Source organism: Carassius gibelio, chromosome B1 (assembly GCF_023724105.1).
Source record: "Carassius gibelio isolate Cgi1373 ecotype wild population from Czech Republic chromosome B1, carGib1.2-hapl.c, whole genome shotgun sequence".
Taxonomy (NCBI): domain Eukaryota; kingdom Metazoa; phylum Chordata; class Actinopteri; order Cypriniformes; family Cyprinidae; genus Carassius; species Carassius gibelio.
Window position 1 is genome coordinate 27870984 of NC_068396.1, and position 22470 is coordinate 27893453.

Here is a 22470-nt window from a genome sequence, read left to right on the forward strand (position 1 = left end):
AATAAAATAAAGGTACAATAAAATTACTAAAACTTCTAAATTTAAAATCAAAGCTGAAAAAATGTTCAATATATTATTATAATAATAGGCCTATATAAGTAATACTAAAATAACAACTAGTTTTAATGGTACATTTCTGCTATTGCTTTAAATTACTTGTTCTTTGTGACTAGAACACATTTTTAGTAGGGGTGTGACGGTTAGTATATAACCGTGAGACCGACGGTTATAGTTGAACACCGTCATTAGAACTCTATAACCGCCAAAACCGTGTCATTAAAATATTTTTTACAAACATTTTTTATCAAAAATTATTTTCATTTTTTAGATAAGATCATAAGATGCGCAATATATCGGGAGACATGGTTTTTACCACTTAATGAAGTTTTGTAAATCGTCAGACATGATATTTACCACTTCATAAAATTTTGCTTTGTAGAAAACCTTTCTTAAAAACGAATTTCGTTTTGTACAAATTTTATCTTAATTTTAATAAATGTTTCATCAACCAATTGCATGTATTTTAATAAATAAAAAGCAAATATAGCATACAATGATAACCGTGACATGGAAGCACCAGCGCGCCGCGTTCACTTGCACTGCACTTTGAACTAGAGGCCTATATGCTTCATACATTAGCATTAAATATCTTTGCTGCATCCTTTCTAGAACAGACAATGGCTTTTTTTTTTGCGGCTCAGCAAAGCATTGCATCGCCATAGACCGCAAAACAAGCAGCGGATGGCGGGCGGGTGCGGCTTTGAAATTTGCTCTATGATTTCCATGAAGCAAAAAACGAGGACGGAATCTCGAAATCCAGTCATGAAAATGAAACTTGCATTTTAATATGGACAGTCATGGAATTTGCCAAAGTTAGCATAAAATAATGAAATCAAATCTCCATATGGACCAGTATCTGTAAATGTTAAGCCGCAAAAGTTGTTTAAAATATAAATCCGTGTTCTGCGCGTCTCTGTGTGAATTAATGAATGGCAGAGACGTGCAGGTTTGTTTACTACATAGACTGAAGCGCATGACGCTTGCATTAATTTCAGCATCTGAGCTTCAGAGTTCTCTCTCCTTCAAGCGATCTGAACTTTTCAGCTCATCTCAGTGGACACACAACGCACCTGTATTTGACACTCTGTAAACTCTTTGTGAATGCGCATGACTCACCGTCACTTTACTGATAGCGCTGTTTCTCACACATGCAAAGAGAGAGAGAGCGAGAGTCTTACCACGCTTAAACAACACGCTAGGCCTATATGTAAACTATTCTTTGTTGTCTTCTCCTGTCAAAATAATGGATTAAATTTAGAAATATTCATATTCATTTTCGAACAAGCAGAAGACATAGCCTACCAGTTTCTCCGGTAGTGGGCGGAGCTAATGGGAAATGGCAATGGCTTTTTTTTTGCGGCTCGCATCAGCAAAGCATTGCATCGCCATAGACCCCAAAACAATCAGCGGATGGCGGGCGGGTGCGGCTTTGAAATTTGCTCAAAAAACGTTGGCGCGAATGATGAGTTTTGTGACAGATCTCCTTAATAAACGGAGGTCTGAAATGTCTGCCCCTTTACCGATCAGAGCGCGCGCTGACACGGAGTTAACCCGCTATCTCCAAGAACAACCAATTGACTTGGAGCCCCCCCCCCCGGCACACCCCTAATTTTTAGAAAGATATTCAGGTCATAAAATAAATTCATAAGTAGGCAGTAGGCACTGTTTGTATTTGTCTAATTTCAAGTATTTAAACACTTTATTTCAAAAGGTTTTTAAGATCACTAGAAACTTATATTAAGTAACTTGTGTATTTGTGCTGTGTTTGATTCAATTAATATTTCCCAGTTAAATATTTATTTAAACTGTAGAAGATTTTGTCTTTTGTCTCAAAACTTTGCTGTCAGAATTGAAGAGGGCAGTCAAAACCAGAGACCTGTGTCCTTCTCTTTTCTTGTTTCATTTTAATTTACATTTTATTTACTCCAGATTCTAAAGCGAGAAGTCTACAGCTGCAACCATGCCACTGTTTGGTAAATCTCACAAGAACCCCACAGAAATTGTGAAGACCCTGAAGGACAACCTCTCAATCCTGGTCAAGCAGGACAAGAAGACCGAGAAGGTACGAGATTGAGAGCAGTCCCTGTGGGTATTATGATTGAATTACACCTCCAGATAATTATTTTAGGTAACAGTGCAAACTCAGCAGAAAAAAAGAGTGCTGAGCACTATTGGTGAGGAGTTATGCCCATCTTGCAGGCAGGTTCAGATATAGCTTTTTAAAGGATGCAGCAGATTGCTGCAATCTGGCGTACTTTAGAGGACTGTACAGCATCACTCTTACGTTAATAAGCTTAATTTGCCACTAATGAGGCGTGTTTACACAGAAAAAATTGACAAGAGTTTAGCACAGGGCCGTTCCAGTGCATTTAGCCCTTGCTTAAGATGGATTACAGGTGTTTTTACACTGAAATACATTGTGCAAATGTTGCACAAAAGTTTAATGAAGTTGTCCCTCTGTTTACCTTGGTCCGCCGGTCAGATTTTTTCTCCCTTATTTTTCCACTCTCATCCCAGGATTTTATTCCATTTCATTCTGGTATTAATCCCAGTTGTTACAAAAAACCCTGAGATGATTGCATAATGAATTCGACTATTGAGTGATGATGCTCAAGTTTCCTAAGTCTCTCTACAGCTTTACCCTGAGACACATTATAGCTCTTTTTTTACCACAACAACGGCATTGTTCTCTGAATTGCCCTTCTTTCCACTGCTGATATTTCCAGTGTGTTTTTGCATTTTCCATTTGCTTTTTCAGAGATGTAGGCCAGGCCAAATGCAAATAAGTGTTTTAAACCAGTGCAGCAGGTCAGATGATTGACATGATTCAACTTATCCTACAAGAAACTGTGCTTAAAATGTAGATATGCATTTTTATAAGATGGTAATTGCGCTTCACCACAATTTTTAAGTGTTCTCTTAAATCCAGTCAACTTTTTTTTGTATATAATTTGCTGCTAAGGGTAGAGATATGTCTGAGAGTGACCCTGGGCAGTTCTGTGAGCAGTGCACACCAGACTAACGGAGACATGCAGTCTGAAATTGATCTACATTTTATTTAATCAGAACTCCTCTTTAGATGACTTTCAGATAAATTATCACTCTGACTGATTTTTTTTTGTCCATGTCAGTTATTTCAGTGTCATTGATACACTATTGCTAATATAGTTTCATAACATGAGTTAGATTGTATTTAGACATTTTCTGTTTTCACATTGATTTAATTTTGTTGTAATTTTGTGTTTTTGTCTGTCCTGTAGTGAATGTATCTGCAGTTTCAATTGATTAATTTTACATGGGTTTAGATCTTTTAAACTACACGAAATTGTGAAATGTTGTATTGGCACATATTGAGATAATAATTGTAATTTATTCTGTGTGTATGTGTGTGTGATATATATAATTATAATAATAATAATATATAATTGTATTTATTTTTCAGTTTTGTATTTTATATTTAGTTAATGTTTGTTTTATTTCAAGTAAATAATTTGTGCTTTTAGTTAACTATAACCCTGGTGGAAGAAGGGGTAGTTAAAGTAACTTTTTTTAGTTTTAGCTCACTTTAAATCTCATTGTCAATAAGTGGCTCAATTCACTGAATATGAACCCCATTTTCAGTACATCCTTACTAGACCCAAATGAGCAAGAGTTGGGGTTTCTGGAAGTGCTCATGTCTGTGCTGAGAGTACAAAGATGTCGGAGAGGTGGGAATATCACTTCAGCGCCCTACCTCATGCTCATTTTCATCTGCCCGCTAAGGCTCTTTTCAGCAGCCCAGTGTTAAAGTCAAGCGTTAGAAGTTCCTGGGACTCTTCCAGCTTGAGGGAAATCCATATGCTTCACAATACCTCCACACTTTCAAACCGAGCTGCTTCAGCAGCTGATAAATAGCTAATGATCTTATTTGTAGAATGAGCTTACGTGTGAAATTACCCAGAATCCTTTTAGCTGTTCAGAGCAATATGCAGCATTGATGCCATATGCTCTAAACACCCCTGTTAAAATGTATCGAGTTATCACCATGTTTTATAGTGATTAACTGATTTCTGTGTGTTTGTCAGGCTTCAGAGGAGGTGTCGAAATGTTTAGTGGCGATGAAGGAGATCCTGTACGGCACTAATGACAAGGAGCCACACACAGAAACGGTGGCCCAACTGGCCCAAGAGCTCTACAACAGCGGTCTGCTCATCACACTGGTGGAAAACCTGCAGGTCATCGATTTTGAGGTGAGGATACTGCTAGTTCTCTTTTATCTTTTTATTTACAATTGTAATTAGTATAATTGCATTGTCTATGGCGTGTCCACAGGGTAAAAAGGACGTTTGTCAGATCTTCAACAACATCCTGCGCAGGCAGATCGGGACCCGCAGCCCAACGGTGGAATATTTCTGCTCTCATCAGGAAGTTCTTTTCATCTTACTCAAAGGGTGAGAGATGATAGGTATTTCTGAAATGCAGCACGCAAGCATGTTACTTTGAAATGTCTACGGCGCTGTTTCCATTCCATCAGTCCATCAGAAAGCATCTGTTCATTTTAGCAAGTTTAGATCTAAAATCAAGATCAGAAGGCCAAACGCGGAATAGATCTGTTAGGTTTCTGTTAAGCAATAATGTGAACTTGACATTTCTGTTTTGGTGCTGTGGCAGGTATGAGACTCCTCAGGTAGCATTGAATTGTGGGATTATGCTGCGTGAGTGCATCCGGCATGAACCTCTCGCCAAAATTGTCCTCCACTCTGAACACTTTAAAGATTTTTTCGGCTATGTGGAGATGTCCACGTTTGACATTGCCTCTGACGCGTTTGCCACCTTCAAGGCAAGTGCTGTATATATTTTTTTAACATCATTACGTTAATTGTTACATAAATGATTTGTTAAATGGTACTCATTGAACTTTATTTTATTTATTTTTTATTTTTTTTTTAGGACCTGCTCACAAGACACAAGGTTCTGGTGGCGGAATTTTTAGAACAGAACTATGACGCGGTAATATATGCATTTTTGGGGTTGTTAATTTTGATCATAGAATATAGGAAAACTAATGTTTTTAAATTGCTGTCCTTGATCTTCCAGGTTTTTGATAACTATGAGAAACTGCTTCACTCTGAGAACTACGTGACCAAGAGACAGTCGTTGAAGGTGTGTGTTGTGACATAGATTTTTGTCTTCTCTAGCCTGTCTTGTCATTTAACATCATGTGTTTGTTTGTTATGTGACAGCTGCTGGGTGAACTGCTCCTGGACAGACACAACTTCACAGTCATGACTCGGTACATCAGTAAACCAGAGAACCTGAAGCTCATGATGAACCTCCTGAGAGACAAGAGCCCCAACATTCAGTTTGAGGCTTTCCATGTCTTCAAGGTACACAAACATGCTGGCTTTTTTTCTACAATTTCGGTTGCACCACACTCTTCCATCACTTCATCTTTTTATGTTTTTGTGTAAATTTGTTTAATTAGTATAGGAGATCATGATCTGCATTTACCAAACACAACAGAGCTGAAAAGTGTTTTTTCCATCAATGATGAATGTAAAACAATAAAAAAAAAAATTGCATGACAAATGGCTCACTGTCAACTCCAAAATGAGGGGAAAATACCATAAAATTATCAAAATTATGGTTTATATGAGACATTATGTCCAAAACTTCTAAAGGCCATGGTAGATCGGTGTGAGGAACAAATTGAATATAAGAGAAGAATGTACAGGTGCTGGTCATATAATTAGAATATCATCAAAAAGTTTATTTATTTCACTAATTCCATTTAAATAGTGAAACTTGTATATTATATTCATTCATTACAAACAGACTGATATATTTCAAATGTTTATTTTTTTTAATTTTGATGATTGTAACGGACAACTAAGGAAAATCCCAAATTCAGTATCTCAGAAAATTTGAATATTGTGAAAAGGTTCAATATTGAAGACACCTGGTGCCACACTCTAATCAGCTAATTAACTCAAAACCTTTAAATGGTCTCTCAGTCTAGTTCTGTAGGCTACACAATCATGGGGAAGACTGCTGACTTGTCAGTTGTCCAAAAGACGACCATTGACACCTTGCACAAGGAGGGCAAGATACAAAAGGCCATTCCAAAAGAGGCTGGCTGTTCACAGAGCTCTGTGTCCAAGCACATTAATATAGAGGCGAAGGGAAGGAAAAGATGTGGGAAAAAAAGTGTACAAGAATTAGGGATAACCACACCCTGGAGAGGATTGTGAAACAAAACCCATTCAAAAATGTGGGGGAGATTCATTAAGAGTGGACTGCACCTGGAGTCAGTGCTTCAAGAGCCAACACACACAGATGTATGCAAGACATGGGTTTCAGCTGTTGCATTCCAAACTCACCTGACCTTAACCCCGTAGAAAATCTATGGGGTATTGTGAAGAGGAAGATGTGATATGCCAGACCCAAGAATCCAGAAGAGCTGAAGGCCACTATCAGAGCAACCTGTGCTCTCATAACACCTGAGCAGTGCCACAGACTGATCGACTCCATGCCACGCCGCATTGCTGCAGTCATTCAGGCAAAAGGAGCCCAACTAAGTATTGAGTGCTGTACATGCTCATACTTTTCATGTTCATACTTTTCAGTTGGCCAAGATTTCTAAAAATCCTTTCTTTGTATGGGTCTTAAGTAATATTCTAATTTTCTGAGATACTGAATTTGGGATTTTCCTTAGTTGTCAGTTATAATCATCAAAATTTAAAGAAATAAACATTTGAAATAATATATCAGTCCGTGTGTAATGAACGAATATAATATACAAGATTCACTTTTTGAATGGAATTAGTGAAAATAATCATCTTTTTGATGATATTCTAATTATATGACCAGCACCTGTACATTTTTATGAATTTAACAAATTTATTGAAACTTATTTTGAACTTTATTTTTTTTTTTTTCTTAATCATTAGTTTTTTGTTTCTGTGCATTTCTTCAGGTGTTTGTGGCCAATCCAAATAAAACTCAGCCCATCGTAGACATTCTATTGAAGAACCAAACGAAACTCATCGACTTCCTTAGCAACTTTCAGAAGGACCGCACCGACGACGAGCAGTTTAACGACGAGAAGACGTACCTCGTCAAACAAATACGAGACCTAAAGAAGCCAGCCTCCTAAACTCTAGCTGTTGCAGTATTAGAAAAAAAGAGAAAAAAACACAAAAAAATATATTAACAATAATAATTCTATTTAAAATCTTGAACAACTTGTCTTTTCTTAGTTCTGAGGCTTACAAAAGAAGGTTCCTGATCGTTGATGTTCTCTGTTCTTATTTGCTTTCCTTTTTCCTTCTTTCATGTTTTATTGCAATCTCTTGTGCCATGATAGGATGTTTTAAAAGTAGGAATCAGCTAGTTTGAGCTATGGGAAGAACCGTCTAAGAACATCAAGAAACCGTGCAGATGAGGAAGCACAGGTAAACTTTCATTTTCCATTTCTGGATGTTTTTCGCGAGACTGGACGCAGCGTTCTCTATGACACCAACAGCACCCCAACACGGCAGTTTCGCTATGCTAGAAGAGTTTGTGTTATTTGGATATTGTTGGAAAACATGGGAAATTCCCAAAAGATTAATTACGAGATGTTGATTTTCTCTTGATGACTTGTAACTGCACTAATCTTCGTTCTTGCATTCTTCCTTTGTTGATTTTTCATGGCTTTTCTCTGGCATCAGCATCCGCTTTTATTTCATTCGCCCGAACACTACAAACCTGATGATTTCCTCCCTGTCCTCCTTTATTCTGTTTGTGTTTTATAAGAAATATGTCGAAGGATGAATTCATTTATCAGTATTTTAATTATTGTTTATCTGAGCTGAACCAGAAAGAGCATCTGTGGGTCTTCTTTATGTACATTTTGAGTTGCTGCCAGGCCGTTCCTCTGATCAGAAAGCATTGCTTTTTTTGTTATATATATTTTTTATTTGATGTTTACCTATGTTTAAAAGAAGACAAACGCTGATTTTACTCTTAAGGTGGTTGCCGTTTTAGAAGAATCTTGAAAAGATCAACTTTGGCACTAAGTGAGCTGGTGTATATTCCAACTGGTAGATTTCCTGTAGCTCAGTGAGGTATAGCTATAGTGCTGTGGTATTACTATTGTATGCTCTATATTATAGTAACCCTAGTGCTATAGTATTTCTTAACTTTAGTACATCATACTAAAGTACTTCTTATACTGTAGTGCAGCTGTAGTATAATATTCATTTCTATACTATAGTATACCTTTTACTGTAGTATGTATTTCGTGCTATAACCCATGATTCATCTGTCTTTGATTTTGACAGAAGTAGATTGTTGCATAGCTGAAAAACAAGCTGAATTGAGGACACAAACAGGTGCCTTTTGTTCTTGAGTTGTTAATTTACCATTTTGCTCTTTTTTTTTTTTTTTGAGAAAGATTTTTGGAAGGGGGAGCTTAATTTCTTTTTATTGTTTTTAATATGTTCTCATTGAGCATATTTAGCTTGATTAAGCAATGAACCTCTTTAACTCACTATATTTGAGTTATGCTGTTGAAGAACATTCATTAAATTTCATTCTTTTTTCCTCTGCAGTTGAGTGATTGTTTTATTACGATCGCCTTTAGGTTTACGGGATGAAATATGCTTTGGTGGTTAAGACCCATCACTCACAGTGTGAAACAAATTCATTTGTACTCTAAAGCGACTATTATCAAATTATTTGCATGAAGCCAAATTTATTAAATATAATTGTCAGCCGTTACATTGAAGATGCCAAAATATGTTCAAATTTTGAATTCTTCCTTCTACACATACAGGTTCAGTTTCCATCTGAAATGCTAACAGTACCGTTTCAATAAAGACCAACTGAAGCATTAGCAACATTGACTCCTTTATTTTATTGTATTTTTTTATTATTTTTTTAAGGAAAAAGGACATTGGGTACTGTATATATATTGCACTGTATATGTCACTGTAAGAACATAGTAATATATTGTGTGAACACATGATGGACAGTTCTGCTATATTCCATCTAAATATTCATGCAGCTTTTAAGAAAGTCAGACTTAATGTTTGAATGTTTAGTATATAGTTGAGTACTCAATATTTTAGTATACTTTAGAAATTTCCTTTGTCATACCATGGACCCTTTAAATCCAATTATTATATAAAAATGAGCAACTGAATGAAAACCTGGTGAGCAGACACAGGACCTTACATTTTATCCTTTTTATAATAGATTTTAGGTTCAAATGTATAAGTGAAAGTATAATAAATACACACAAATCTGAACTACTCTGAACACTAATTAAACCGTTCACTAAAGAACAAAAAATAGCTGCGTTTTCCTCATCCAGTTGGTGAGAAACTTTGATAATGGTGGGAGTTTTAGATTTTATTTGTTTTTAATTGAGACAAACACTTGCTGTGGGCCGCGCAGCTTGTTCTGATATATGTCATAGCAGATGATTTCTGCTGCCACTGGGAAATAAAAAACATTTATACGTATTAAAGTTTTATTTTTTATCATAAATGTAAAGCAAAAAGAAAATATTCAAATACATCAATACAACAGTGATGTGGTATTTTTCCAAGTTCATCATTTATAATGATTTACTTTGTCCTTACAATGAGCTTCTGGATGCTGTTGAGTTTGTTGAACCTGAGGTAGGAGTTGTCATGTTTGACTGTTGCTGTCCAGGTCTATGGTGTAGATCTGCTTTATTCTAGCACAGCTGTCATCACATGGCCGTTTGGTCACAAACATCATTGTGTTGTCCTCTTCTTTTATCTCTGTGCTCCTGCAGTTTGGAGGGAAACAAACGGAGGAAGTGGGAAGCAGAATGAATTCATTTACATGAACAATCGAACTGTCTGATATTCAGTTCTTCACAAATACATTCGGTGCATATAAAACATTTCACCCGCTCACGCTGGAGATGTGCTCAGTTGTTGTCAACTGTTCTTCTGACAGCTGCAACTAGAGGTAGTTTAAAACAGAAGATAATACATAAAGAGACGGCACACACACAAAATAAGAAAAAATTTGAACTGCACCTCAATTTAACTTTGCACCCTTACATCATCCTACAGGAAATTATATCATTTTGGCAGGAAAACATCAACAGCCTTAGCAATGGAATAGTTGTGCTGTCTCACTTTATGATATTACATGCTGTTAGATAAAGTACTCATAATGATGTTATTAGATTTCGAAATATGATTAACTCTTTCCCCACCACTGATAGAATGTGCTGTTATTTACTATATGCGTCCCCACCATTGAGAGTTTTCCGAGTTTTCACTGTTATACGGTAGGAGGAGCTATGAAGCATCTGAAAGAGCACTGATCGGGGGGCCTGAAATTTTTGTGAAAATGGTCAAAGATGGCAACCAATTAAAAACAATTACTGAAAAAATTAACTGAATTTAATTTACTGTAAAGTTGCTTTGCAACAGTTTGTATCATAAAAAGCACTATACAAATTGAATTGAAACTTGAAAAATACTACTAACCATCAATTCCTTGCTGAGCATTGACAAACTTTAGCATTTATAACCAATCGGTTGGCAATTGTGTTGCTATTTTGTCATATTTAAATTTGTTTCAAAGTTTCCGTTTACATCACAAATTACAAAAGTAGAGATCAAATTAACAAAGTAGAGATCACATTCCTTCAGTCTGGGTCCGTGTTTGACCACAGCCACCTGTCTTGCATGTAACTGCACACTGGAACAATGCAGACCCACAGCCCTGCGCTCGTGGACCACCACAAGACCACTGTCTCCAGCCTGGATCCAAAAATAATACCTCTGATTATTTATACATCCATACAGCCGAGTCATAGGATGTAGCAGCCCTTCCAGTTCATACACTACAAACTCATTAGCATCTTCAGAGCACAAGAGGAGCTCTGTCATGTGGGAAACTTTCTAATAATAATTCTGCTGTAGACTAATGTTTTTTTTTTGTCTGTTTGTTTTTGTCCCCCACAGGAATAAATACAAATCAGGAGATTTTACATGGGAAGATACCATTTGTAACACATTTTTGTTAATAATATATCTTCATCTGCATTTTAAATGGCTTTTAATGTAAACTCTGTCCTTAAAACCTACACAATTGCTTTAGAGGAAATTCAGATATGCCCACTGCGTCAGTCTCTCACTGCTGTGGTGCTTTTTTTGGGGAAAAGTTCCATCCATAGACTCAACAATGTGAAGAGGTTGGCTTTGACAGTCGAGGTCCATGACCTGAAACAAACAGACAGACCAGTGACAAAAAAATAAATAAATAAATCATTTTTATTGTTATGAGATAATCAAACAATACAGATATACCAATAATTGATTATACCATGGTGTTCAATGTGTTGCATTTTAAATTGAGCTCATTTGCTAATTTTTTGTTACCATCATTTTTACACAATAATTACATAACACATTCATTATGATTATTTTATTGCTGTAATATTTGTAGCTAGTTGTAGTTATATTTATGTCCACTTGTTATTCTGCGTTTTTTTCTTTCTACGTTATCTGAAGGTTTTTCCCCACTATTTTAATTTTAGTATAACATTATAATACCATTCATATTTTTACTTTTATAATTTAAAGAAACTACGTGACGTGAGGCTTAATACAAACCACTAGAAGTTTTTCAGTTCAGCATATTTTCATAAACAAATACGACATGCAGTTGCATCAAACAATGGTATAAACATCATGTATATTCATAATCGTAATTAATAATGATTAATTATTTTTTTTCATAATCGTGCAGCCCTTTTATGAAATCAGATTGCTCTTTGCTGACATAGAGATTAAATGAGAATATATATGAAATGCATGTAAATAATAATAATAATAACCTGCTAGTAAATAATTTAACGACCAAAACATCACACTGTAAAGTTGAGCTGTCCTGGGGTCTGGTCACCATGAGCAGACACTGACAAACTCACCTTGTACTTTGGCATCCGTCTGTCATTCATTAAACAGCCCCAAACAACAACATTCGCGCTGACGTCATCTGGGGGCGGTGCGTCTGTTTTTAAAGTCTCGCGTGCTTCGATTCCACAGAAATCTGATTACAGCATACAGACGAAAAGCATGCGGAGACCCAAACAAACCACACCCGGAGCTGCCCGATGGACATTTTACATTCAGTAGCATTAACAGACCACTGATCTCGTCTAGCAGCTTACAACATACTTGATATTAGATGCAGGGATTTTCTCTCATGTAGTCAGAGGAGCATCGGTGATGTTGGGAGACTGGGGTCTGGCTCACAAAAGCTTTCAGATCTGACAGACCAGTTAAATTCTTCCACTAATCTACTTCACTGATGACATAGCAGTGGCTCACTCAGTCACTGTACATTCCATTCTATCAAAAATATTTGTCTTAGAAGATTGCATGAATGTTTAATGATTTCAGTGTTTACACACCAGCTAATGGGTGTAGCTGAAAGAGCCAAACCTCAGTTAGGTGGGTCATTTCTGGACATTTACTCAAATCATAGAATCATAGACTTCAATCACTGCAGTCTTCTTTATCCGAAACAAGGTTTTAACAATTCCGATAATTAACGTTTGTTTCATTTAAAGAGAAACTGAGTAGCTTTTATGAGAATTAATACTAATGCTCAAAGCAATAATTTATCAAATGATTAAATAATAATGTAAAATAGATGAAATAATGAAATCATTTTAATAAATAAAGGTGTAATGAAATTTGATTCATGATTCAGATGTGGCATTTTGGCATACATTTTACAACATTTCATTGAAAAAATACACAGTGCAACAAAGAAAAGCTTTATTTGTTTTTATAATATCTTGTTTTTTTTTACCATACAAGACACACTGTGGCACGCATAATGTGCACAGATGAATTTAGAAAGCTAATGCAAAAACTGTACAGTATATACACATTTGAAAAACAAATACAGTTGGTTAATATGTAACAAAAAAAAACTTACCATAGGCATTAGTATTACTTAATCCAAGTGTTTCACACCTATTAAAAAGGTGCAACTGTAAAAATTCATATACACTCTCTAGTGATCTTATATGAGCAGCTCCTGCACAGGAAACAACTAGTGCAACTATAATACTCTTTATATTTGAGCAAACTTAAACATCAGACTGGTTAACTGCAACAGCAGATCCTGAACTAAGCAATAACAGACAGTGGTCTCCCTAATCTGTTAAAGAAAAAAAAAGGCCTACATTTAAAGCCTCAAATCAACCAAAAAAAAAAAAAACCAAAAAAAACTTAAACATCATATAGTAGAAATTATTTTGGTCAATAACATTTAGAAAACAATAACCAAACAACATAAGGGGCCACATCAATATGGTCTGCTGACTGTATCTGTTATAATGCACATTAACAGATCCCAGCCAATAAAATGCAATATAAAAAGAGCAACTTGTAATGCACAGCATCACTGCAAGAACAGAAATATCTAATTAGTGACCTCTATTCAATATTACCCATGCAATATATTGTAAGGGACAAACAAAAAGATACAATTAGTCTCTGTCTGCTTTTCAGTGGTGCATGTTTAAGTAATACAGGCCCAAACGCACTTCTATTTTATTGCAACACTCTTCCCATCTGCAGCACAATAATTTGTTATTAGCACTAAGCAATATGTCTACAACATGAATGGGAGTGTCCCAGCTGGCTGACTATCTCCGGCAACAGATGAGTACGAAATGGTTGTGCATGAGACAGACATTGACCCTTCTTTATGAATGTTATCTTTTATGAAATAGTTCCTCTCCTGCTCAACAGGGGGCACTGTGTGTTAATGACTGTCTGGGGCCACAGCGCCCACTAGCTGTGAGGAGGACTGGCTGCTGTAACAGATGCGTTCCTCTGACTAATACACTGAGCGGAGCGCGGAGTCAGTTTTTGAAGGCTCCACAGTGGCTGGCTCTGCAGATAAACTCCTTCAGCATGTTGCCGTCGATCTGCCAGAACGCAGCTGTCTGTGTGACCTCAGTCAAGTGGTTCACACAGAATTTAAAACAGAACTCCTCTAGATCCTTCACATGGAAGAAAGCATGAACGTGCATTTATGAGTGACTGAACAAGTGAGCAAGAGCAATCAATATTATCATCTATGATTAACGTTACAAGCTTACGGTTTTGAGTTTGTGTATTTCCTTTCAAAACTATTTTATTAGTTGATTAATTGCAAAGAGCAAACAAACAAACTGAGACTGAAAGGAGCTAACGGGTAAACAGGTGTCTGCTTAAGTGCTCTGGTAAGCCAGGCCTCCAGGGTGGTTTAGTGTTACCTCGGCATCATATCTGATGGCAGCAGACAGCAGAGAGAAAGCGTTCTCCACCGTGATTCCTCTCTTTATGATATGCTGGCACAACTTCTTCAGCCTGTTTTCACAGTATGAGGTTGCCAGATCCAGTAAACCTGTGAGAGATATCCAAATCTAATCCATACCCATTTTTTTGATGGGTTCAACAAAAATGTTCTGAGCATCGTGAATGTTCTTTTGTTTTATAACACGCATTATTAACAATGTTTTATTGTAAATAATAGTAACAACAAATCATCAGTATTGATGTTCTATTATTGATGTTAGAGTAAATAATTATATCACTGCAAATAATAACAACAATAACTCATTATTGGTGTATTGTTGATGTTGTAGTAATAAAGGTTACTGTTAATAATAATTAATAATTTTCAATGTATTATTGACAACCATTATTGACTGTTTTTATTGTAAATAATAACTATTCCATTGTTACTAATAACAACAACAACTAATCTTTACTGTTGTATCATCATTATTGTTGCGGTTAAAAATAATGTTACAGTAAATAATTATAATAAATAACCATTAATGGTGTATTATTGTTGATAATGCAAACAATACATATTCTATTGTTAATAATATCTACAAGAAATTATTACTAATGTATTACTTTTATTATTATTGGTGTTGTAAATAAAAAATATTATATTATTGTAAATAATAGTAATAATAATAATAATTTATAGATTATTTTTATTATTTATAAGAATAATACGAAAAAATAAAATTTTACTTTACATATTATTTTATAGACATGTAGTCCAAAAAAACATAATAATGGAAAATTAACTGCAACCTGGCAACAAAAATGGACAAAAATCACATAGGAGTCCATTATTAATGTAGGTAAGAGTACTTTTTTTCTACTTGGTATATTTTTGGTCCATTTTAAATGGTTTCTTATTCTCATTATCTATAAGTTTGCTGGAATATTTTTCTGTAAAACCAAGTCTCAAAATGAACCCACCAATGGCGTCTTCAGCAGGAAGATCCACACTGTCGGTGTAGAGGAACTCCAGAAAAGAGCGGTACACCGGGTACGAGAACTGGTCGATCTCAATCACTTCCTTCATATCCTCATTCCAGTGTGACTGAAACATTGATCTGAAGTGCTCACACCTGAAAAGAGGAGAGGAGAAATTAGTAATTGGCAGTAAACAACTGAGCATTAAGCACTTTAATGCACAAATTATTAATGATGAAACCGGAGGGAGGTCATCACCTGATTTTTAGAACAGCTTTATGGACATGGATGTACTTCCCATCAACACTGAATTTGAGGTCTGAGGTCTCAGGATTGTCAAACTCTTTTTTAAGAGACTGGGCCACAGTCAGGAAGTCATCATGCTCTGATGAAAAATACAGCACAGTTACGCAAGACCAGTGACTGCATCAGTTTCTGCAGAGTTTATTTCTGTTTAATGCACAGCAGTAATACAACAACTGCATTAAAATTACAATAAAAGAGCAGCAAAAGAAAGCTCAAAACACCAGCACAAACTCACCCATGGAAAGCAGCCGCCACATCACAGACGGCGTGGCGAAGCAGGCGAAGACGTCGTCTGTGCTGCTGAAGTGTGTGAGGTGTGGCAGCACGATGGGCTGGCCGCGGCACTGCCCCCACATGTACACCTGACCGCTCTGGGTCTTCGCCGCAGAGGTGTGTGTGGAGTGACAGGCGGCGATCTCCACGATCCTGGTGGAGGCAGAGTAAAAATATCAAGAAGAGGAGGAGGAGCAGGGGCATGAGGAAGGATACATGCAGGAGGAGAGGGCACAAACGAGAAAGGAACAAGAGAAGGGGAGGGATACATACTGTAAGTCAGATCCTTATGTAAATTATTATTTTTCCATTAGAGATTATGGAGTTGTTTGTTGTAGTTGTTTTCTTAATTTTTATGCATTTCCTCATATGTAAACCAATCTAATAATAGCATCGATAACTGTAGTGACCTATAGAGTTAGCAGAAGTGAGGTACTACCCAAAACAGGATGACTTACAGGAAGCTCCCACTGGACCAACAGGAAATCTCCCTGGGTTGCAACAATTCACACTAATAATGGAACTGACAAAATGCAAACAGCAACATCATGCATTCCTTCATTTGAGCCGCCAAAGTAGACAGGATCAGTTCAAGTTGTGGAACAATGGCTGTTTGATTTTCTATATTTCTAGTGTGGCATCTTGTTTGCAAATAATCAGTGAGAGAAAAAATAACAAAATAACACAAAATGTAAGAAGAGATACGTCGATTACAAATCTGATAAAGTATCGAAAAGTACAAAAAGTACTAATAAAAATTTTTGCACTTAAGGGTATCATTGTAAGCTTGATTTTAAAAGATTTCAAATTTGATTTCAGAGTTTGCATTAGCATGCTGAAGGTTAGAACACTATACAATATAAAAAGGCAGTTCAGTGGCTTTTGGAACAGTGTTATTTATATACTTTTGTAGAAAATTAATATTTTTTTTTATGTTCAGTTTTTTAAGTGAAATATTGTAATGTGCTTTTGACATTTTTATTAGTTAATTTATATTTAGTTTTATTTTATTTTTCAGTTTTAGTCATTTTAATACTTCAAATGAAACTTATTTCATTTGAGTTATTTGCCAAGGCAACAATTCTCAATATATTTTCCATCAGCTTCATTGCAATAAATGAATTTTTTAATACTTTTAGTTAGCAAAACAGCTGTTTTAGAACAAAGTCAGTGAGTGAATGAGTAGGCAAGTAATAAAACAGGAAAAGAGATATTCTAACCCCCCCTTACCTTTCTTTCTCAGTCATGACCTGCACAGGGCTGAGCTGGTTGCTCTTGTTGCCGGTGCCCAGCTGGCCGTAAGTGTTGGCACCCCATGCGTACAGTAGACCCTCATCGGTCAGTGCTAGAGAATGAGCGTAACCTGATGCAATCTGTGACACAGTGACATGTTTGACAATTTTTCCACCGACTTAAATTTGTTTTGTTCAGTCTGCATGGTCACAGTTTGGAAAAACTCCTTGTTAATTCTTTGTCAAATCTTGTTGCTTTTTTTTTTTAATACAATACTGTTCAAAGGTTTGGGGTAAGTAACATTTTTGAAGGATCTTATGTTCACAAAGACTGCATTCATTTACAATACAGCAGAAACAGTACTATTGTTAAATAATATTACAAATGAAAATCATATTCCGGTCACATGATCCTTCGGAGATCATTCTAATATGCTGATTTGGTGTTCAATAAACATTTCTTGTTATTACCTGTGTTAAAGACAGTTGTGCTGCATAATAGTTTCCAGGATTCTTTGATAAACAGTTAATTTGAAGAACAGCATTCATTTTAAAATTACAAATGTCCTGGCACTTTTGATCAAACTGCTTTTGAACTGATGCTAAATAGAAGTATTAATTTCTTTCAAATAATAATCTTACGGACCTCAAACTTTTGAATGGCAGTGTATAATAGTATGTTACATGCACAGCTAACAATCTATCTGAGAACATGTCAGATCTTGTATTTTGTACCTGCAGCACACAGAGGCCCTGAAGTGCAATCAAACGACACGGCGTCAGCTGGTTCCCATTGTTGCCTAACCCTAGCTGGCCGTTTCCATTGTAACCCCAACCATAAACCTGAAACATACACACATTTCATCACTAACAAACATGCAACACAGCTACAGTGAGAAATACAACAAGACAACTTGCATGCTAAACAGTCAATAGTCAACAACGCATAGCACTTTTATAATGCATGTTGCATTTTTCCATAAAAGGGAAGGTTATAAATGATTTGTTTCATCCCTTACCTCGCCATTATCTGCCACAGCCATGGATGAAGTCTGTCCACAAGCTATACTGACCATCATTTTATTCTGCAGAGAGTTGGACACCTTGCGAGGGGTTGGCTGGTTGGCGGTGGACCCTGAACCCACCTGACCACAGTTGTTATAGCCCCATGCAAACACCTAGGGGGAAATACAATTAGCTACTAAGTTAATTAGCAGGAGCTTTAGGATAAAAAATAGTAATTTATCAAAACAACTGACTGGAAGTCTGCAAATGTTTTTTTGTGTGAGCTATAAAAATACACTTGCACTACACAGCTAGAACATTTAACAAAGCTCAATCAGACAAACAGAGAGTGTTACAACCGAGCTGATCTTGCTAGTCACAGAGAACAAAAGCCCTCACAGCTTAGCAAAAAAAGGTCACATGCTCCTTATTACAGCGAGCATGATGAGGCTAAGCGGCTAACTATACTTGCTAAACAGATGAGGATAGAGAGGAGGGTTTTGTCAAAGCAAAATCCACCTAATACCTATTAAAATGTAACCTACATATTTAACCTACTACTGGAGTGTTTCTAAAGAGACTGATACAAGGGAAACTGTTATATGCAAAAGAAATAGAAAGGATTTTGCTTGGATTATGGGATTAGCATGTGGCGTGGAGCAATGTTAACATAGAAACTATCAGATTTGCAGTATCTCAGTATTTTGTCTCAAATTAATGGACATATCTGTGCATCAATAGGTTTTTTAACCAACAGGCAGTGTTTTAAATGAACCTAAATGTGAGAAACCCAGCTAAACCACTAAAGCCTAAAAGTCTCATACCCCAAATAAAAAAGGACATCTCTGAGAAATGCTTCTTTAAAAGAGAGATCATAGGATAAATAAAGTTTAATAGGGTTTCTGTGTTGTCCCTTTTTGTCTGTCTTATTGTAAAGCAAATCATTCAGCAACCATGGCATTGCTAGTCTAGCAGCTGAAGATCACATTAAATCACATATTGTTTCTTTTACCTATGATCTTTCAGCGCCTTTTATATATTCTGCTGTTTTTAATCCATTTGAACCAGTTTATATCTCTTTTGGACTGATACTGTAGGCGGAATATTTCTAAATGTAACAATAAAATGTGACATATTAATGCAATGCAACTCATCTGCGACTTTTATATTTGTACTGTTGAGAGAAAACTAATCAATATTAGGTTAAATGTGCAATCTCTTATGTATGGAAGCCCATTCCCATCACATATGGAAATATATATATATATATATATATATATATATATATATATATATATATATTAGCATTTACCAAAGCATGATTTGGTATATGAAGTCAATAATTATTACAAACATTTACGAGATAATAACTCATGCTTATGATGTAACAGGTCAAACTGATGGGATTAAAAATCTAAATTAGGAGATAGTTTGACATGACATTAAATGCCACAAAACAGCATTTACTAAGGTTTTTTTTTTCTTATGTGGTAAAAATGGTCTCTATCCTCAATTAAGTGTGACGAAAAACAGTTCCAAGCCTCACCTCACCCTCATGGGTCAGAGCCAAAGAGTGGTGAGAACCACAGGCCACCTCAGTCACCTTCTTGTTCTGCAGGTTAGTGGTCACCAAAATAGGAGACACACCTTGATTGGTCGTCCCATTGCCCAACTGACTGTATCCATTATGACCCCATGCATACAACTCCCCCTCTGGAAGAAGAAAAAAGCTTACAAAAATACATACCCATTACTGTATTTAGGCATTTAGATACGATGTATCCAGACAGGCAAGTGATTTCACATTATGCCTTTACTTTAACTAGAGGTGAAGCCACAAAATACTTTCAATTTACATAGAATATAGAGATTTAAGCTTGTAGAGTACTTACCTTCTGTAGCCAGCAGAACATGAGGGCCACTGCCATAGCTCAAACTGACCAGCTTCTTCCCAGTCAGACAGTCCAGCTTTTTAGGAACAATTGTGCTCTGACTGTCTCCAGTGCCCAGACAATTACTGCAGTTCAGACCCAACACATACACCTGTGCCAGGACATCCAGATTAGTTTTCATATGAAGGCACAGAAGCCTGTCAAGCAAACTACAAGATACAAACTACTAAAACAGGTCATGTAAGCTTACACCACCAAGAGCCACACAAGACCAAGCAGATACTTGATTTTCAGATACTGTACGTTTCTTGATCCGCTTACTTCGTCATCGTGGGTGATGTAGATGGCCTCATTCGCAGATGCTCCAAAGATGCATGCCTGTCGTATGGAGGCGAGCTCCTGTCCACTCAAAAGGGTGAAGAGAGGCCACTTACTCACATCCACCATGGCAACACTCCTTTATAAGATCAGGGGATGGGGTTTGGATACGAGAAGATAACTGCTGTGCGTGCCTTTGAAACTGGACACATACACGACTACGATTTTAAAATGTGTTTAAAAGAGGTCTCTCATGCTAAATACATCAAAAACAGTAATATTCTAAAATAAGATTACACTTTATTTTGATAGTCTACTTTAGACAGTCTACTAACTATAGTAACTATGCAACTACATGTCAACTGATTCTCATTAATTTGTGACTACATGTCTACTTACTCTCAGAGTAGTAGACTGTTAGGTTAGGTTTAGGGTTACTAGAATAAGTTGACATATAAGTGTCTTTTAATCAGTATGTTGTTGACCCATCAAAATAAAGTGTTAGAAGATATTAAGCAGACAGTCTACTAATACACTGATGACTGCTAGCTGACATGTAGTTGCACAGTTACTTACTGTTAGTAGAATGTCTTAAATGGACCATCAGAACAAAGTGTTACCTAAAATAAAATATTACAATTTTTAAAATTACATTTTAAAATATAACGTATTCCTGTGATGACAAAGCTGAATTTCCAGCATCATTACTCCAGTCTTCAGTGTAGCATGATTATTCAGAAATCATTCTGATATGCTGATTTGCTTCTCAGCTCAATTATTATTTCAAGATCAAGCTGGGATTAACTGCCCTAACAAGGGTGACAGGTTTGAGATTATACCCTATGGTACCACAGCTCACATAAATTCACACTTGAATCATATACAAAAAAGTTTTTTTTTTTTGGAACAGCACTGAACTGACGGATCTTAAAACATATTGGTGTTATTTTATTGTTAATTCTTTATAAAGGAACAACAGCTAAAGCTCACTGGTTATAGCTTGTATTGTCTCTGTATCACTTTTACAGCTGATCAGGGACCAGTCGCGACCGTGCTGCAAAATCAAAAAGTAAAACCAAAGAGTAAACAAAAGCACTGTCTGCTAGAGTGTAATGTGCATGCGAAAGAAATCGCTAAATCAGCAGGGTTAGTTTAAACTTATCTTCTTGCAGGCTCGCGTTACTGTGTGTACAGGCAAAGCTCAGTTAGCCTGACAGCTACTGCATCGCTGCATCAGGGCACGAGATAGACTGAGAATACAAAAACAACGGTTTTCACCAAGACAACGCCACAAAACATACCTAGTGACTACAAGAGTTTGAGACCATGCAGTTAGCGAGTTATCCAGTCCCTTTAGGAGCCTGTAGCGCCAGCAGGATGACCACGGAAACGCGTTCAGGCAAGAGAGAAAGCCAACTAGCTTGTTTCCTGATCACTGTTGCTACGGCTCCATGATTGACTGCTTAACTGTCCAATCACAGGCTGCTTGTACGTCACTCCTACTTCATGGATTGGTTTTGCGGGACATGACAAAATGAGGACGTTAAAGTAAAATTATTATTAATATAATTATTATTATTATTATTAGTATTATTCTTATTCTTCTTCTCATTATTATTATTATTATTATTATTATTATTATTGTATTATTATTATTTTTGTATTATTATTAGTATAATTATTAAACTTTATTTTAAGTGGGTTTATATATATACTACTATGTACTTGAGTAAAAAAAAAAAAAAAAGGCAAGTAAATTGTAGGCCTATTTATTGTGTTCATGTTGAATTGCAAGACACTTTTGTTGCTGCTGAACTGGGATATGGTTAAGGTTAGGCCAGGAGTAGTAGTTAGGGTTGGTTTAGATTAGTATAAAAAATGGGTTAAGGGTCTATTATGTAATTACAGATGTAACTACAGAAATTAATTACATGAGTAACTAGGCTACACGCCTGATTAGTTAGTACAATGTAAAATAATGTGTAGCTACACAAACCAATGGCGCTCCAGCCCGCCAGAAGGTGGAGCCGACCGCAATATAAGTTGGCTCGGAGTGTCATCTCATCAGAATCATACAACTGAAGCCAC

At 36.2% G+C, this 22470-nt stretch overlaps 3 protein-coding genes across 16 annotated transcripts in view; 1 reads left to right on the plus strand and 2 right to left on the minus strand.

The window, feature by feature from the left end:
• cab39l (calcium binding protein 39-like) overlaps positions 1-8921 on the plus strand; it is an 11974-nt gene extending 3053 nt beyond the window's left edge. Inside the window, exons 3-10 of the mRNA XM_052546056.1 lie at positions 1990-2122; positions 4125-4289; positions 4372-4490; positions 4711-4879; positions 4990-5049; positions 5137-5202; positions 5283-5426; positions 7016-8921. Coding sequence (XP_052402016.1) covers positions 2021-2122; positions 4125-4289; positions 4372-4490; positions 4711-4879; positions 4990-5049; positions 5137-5202; positions 5283-5426; positions 7016-7195 — 1005 coding nt within the window. The 5' untranslated portion in view covers positions 1990-2020 and the 3' untranslated portion in view covers positions 7196-8921. The remainder of the gene's footprint in view (positions 1-1989; positions 2123-4124; positions 4290-4371; positions 4491-4710; positions 4880-4989; positions 5050-5136; positions 5203-5282; positions 5427-7015) is intronic.
• Positions 8920-12096, minus strand: LOC127949118 (cytidine and dCMP deaminase domain-containing protein 1). 9 transcript variants are annotated; one of them, XR_008152247.1, is made up of 4 exons: positions 12005-12096; positions 11160-11294; positions 9965-10020; positions 8920-9841 (listed from the first exon to the last, which is right to left on the minus strand). XR_008152247.1 is itself a non-coding variant. In XM_052546057.1 (3 exons), the coding sequence occupies exons 1-3, from the start codon at positions 12032-12034 to the stop codon at positions 9718-9720; spliced, it is 255 nt and encodes an 84-aa protein (XP_052402017.1). In that variant the 5' UTR covers positions 12035-12090; the 3' UTR covers positions 9421-9717. The 9 variants fall into 9 exon arrangements, 1 of the variants encoding a protein (XP_052402017.1); XR_008152243.1 differs by having other exon boundaries at positions 8920-9521; positions 9669-10832; XR_008152245.1 differs by having other exon boundaries at positions 9421-9841; positions 9965-10832.
• A 750-nt stretch (positions 12097-12846) lies between these two features.
• rcbtb1 (regulator of chromosome condensation (RCC1) and BTB (POZ) domain containing protein 1) lies at positions 12847-21842 on the minus strand. Of its 6 annotated transcripts, none has more exons than XM_052547167.1 (13): positions 21684-21833; positions 20959-21002; positions 20386-20521; positions 20065-20215; positions 19719-19885; positions 18187-18345; positions 17903-18010; positions 17166-17308; positions 15898-16088; positions 15615-15741; positions 15360-15511; positions 14354-14484; positions 12847-14098 (listed from the first exon to the last, which is right to left on the minus strand). In XM_052547167.1, the coding sequence occupies exons 3-13, from the start codon at positions 20509-20511 to the stop codon at positions 13958-13960; spliced, it is 1596 nt and encodes a 531-aa protein (XP_052403127.1). In that variant the 5' UTR covers positions 20512-20521; positions 20959-21002; positions 21684-21833; the 3' UTR covers positions 12847-13957. The 6 variants fall into 6 exon arrangements, with proteins under 6 accessions (XP_052403127.1, XP_052403126.1, XP_052403123.1 ...); XM_052547166.1 differs by having other exon boundaries at positions 20386-20576; XM_052547163.1 differs by having other exon boundaries at positions 20386-20584.
• Between the last annotated feature and the right edge of the window lie 628 nt (positions 21843-22470).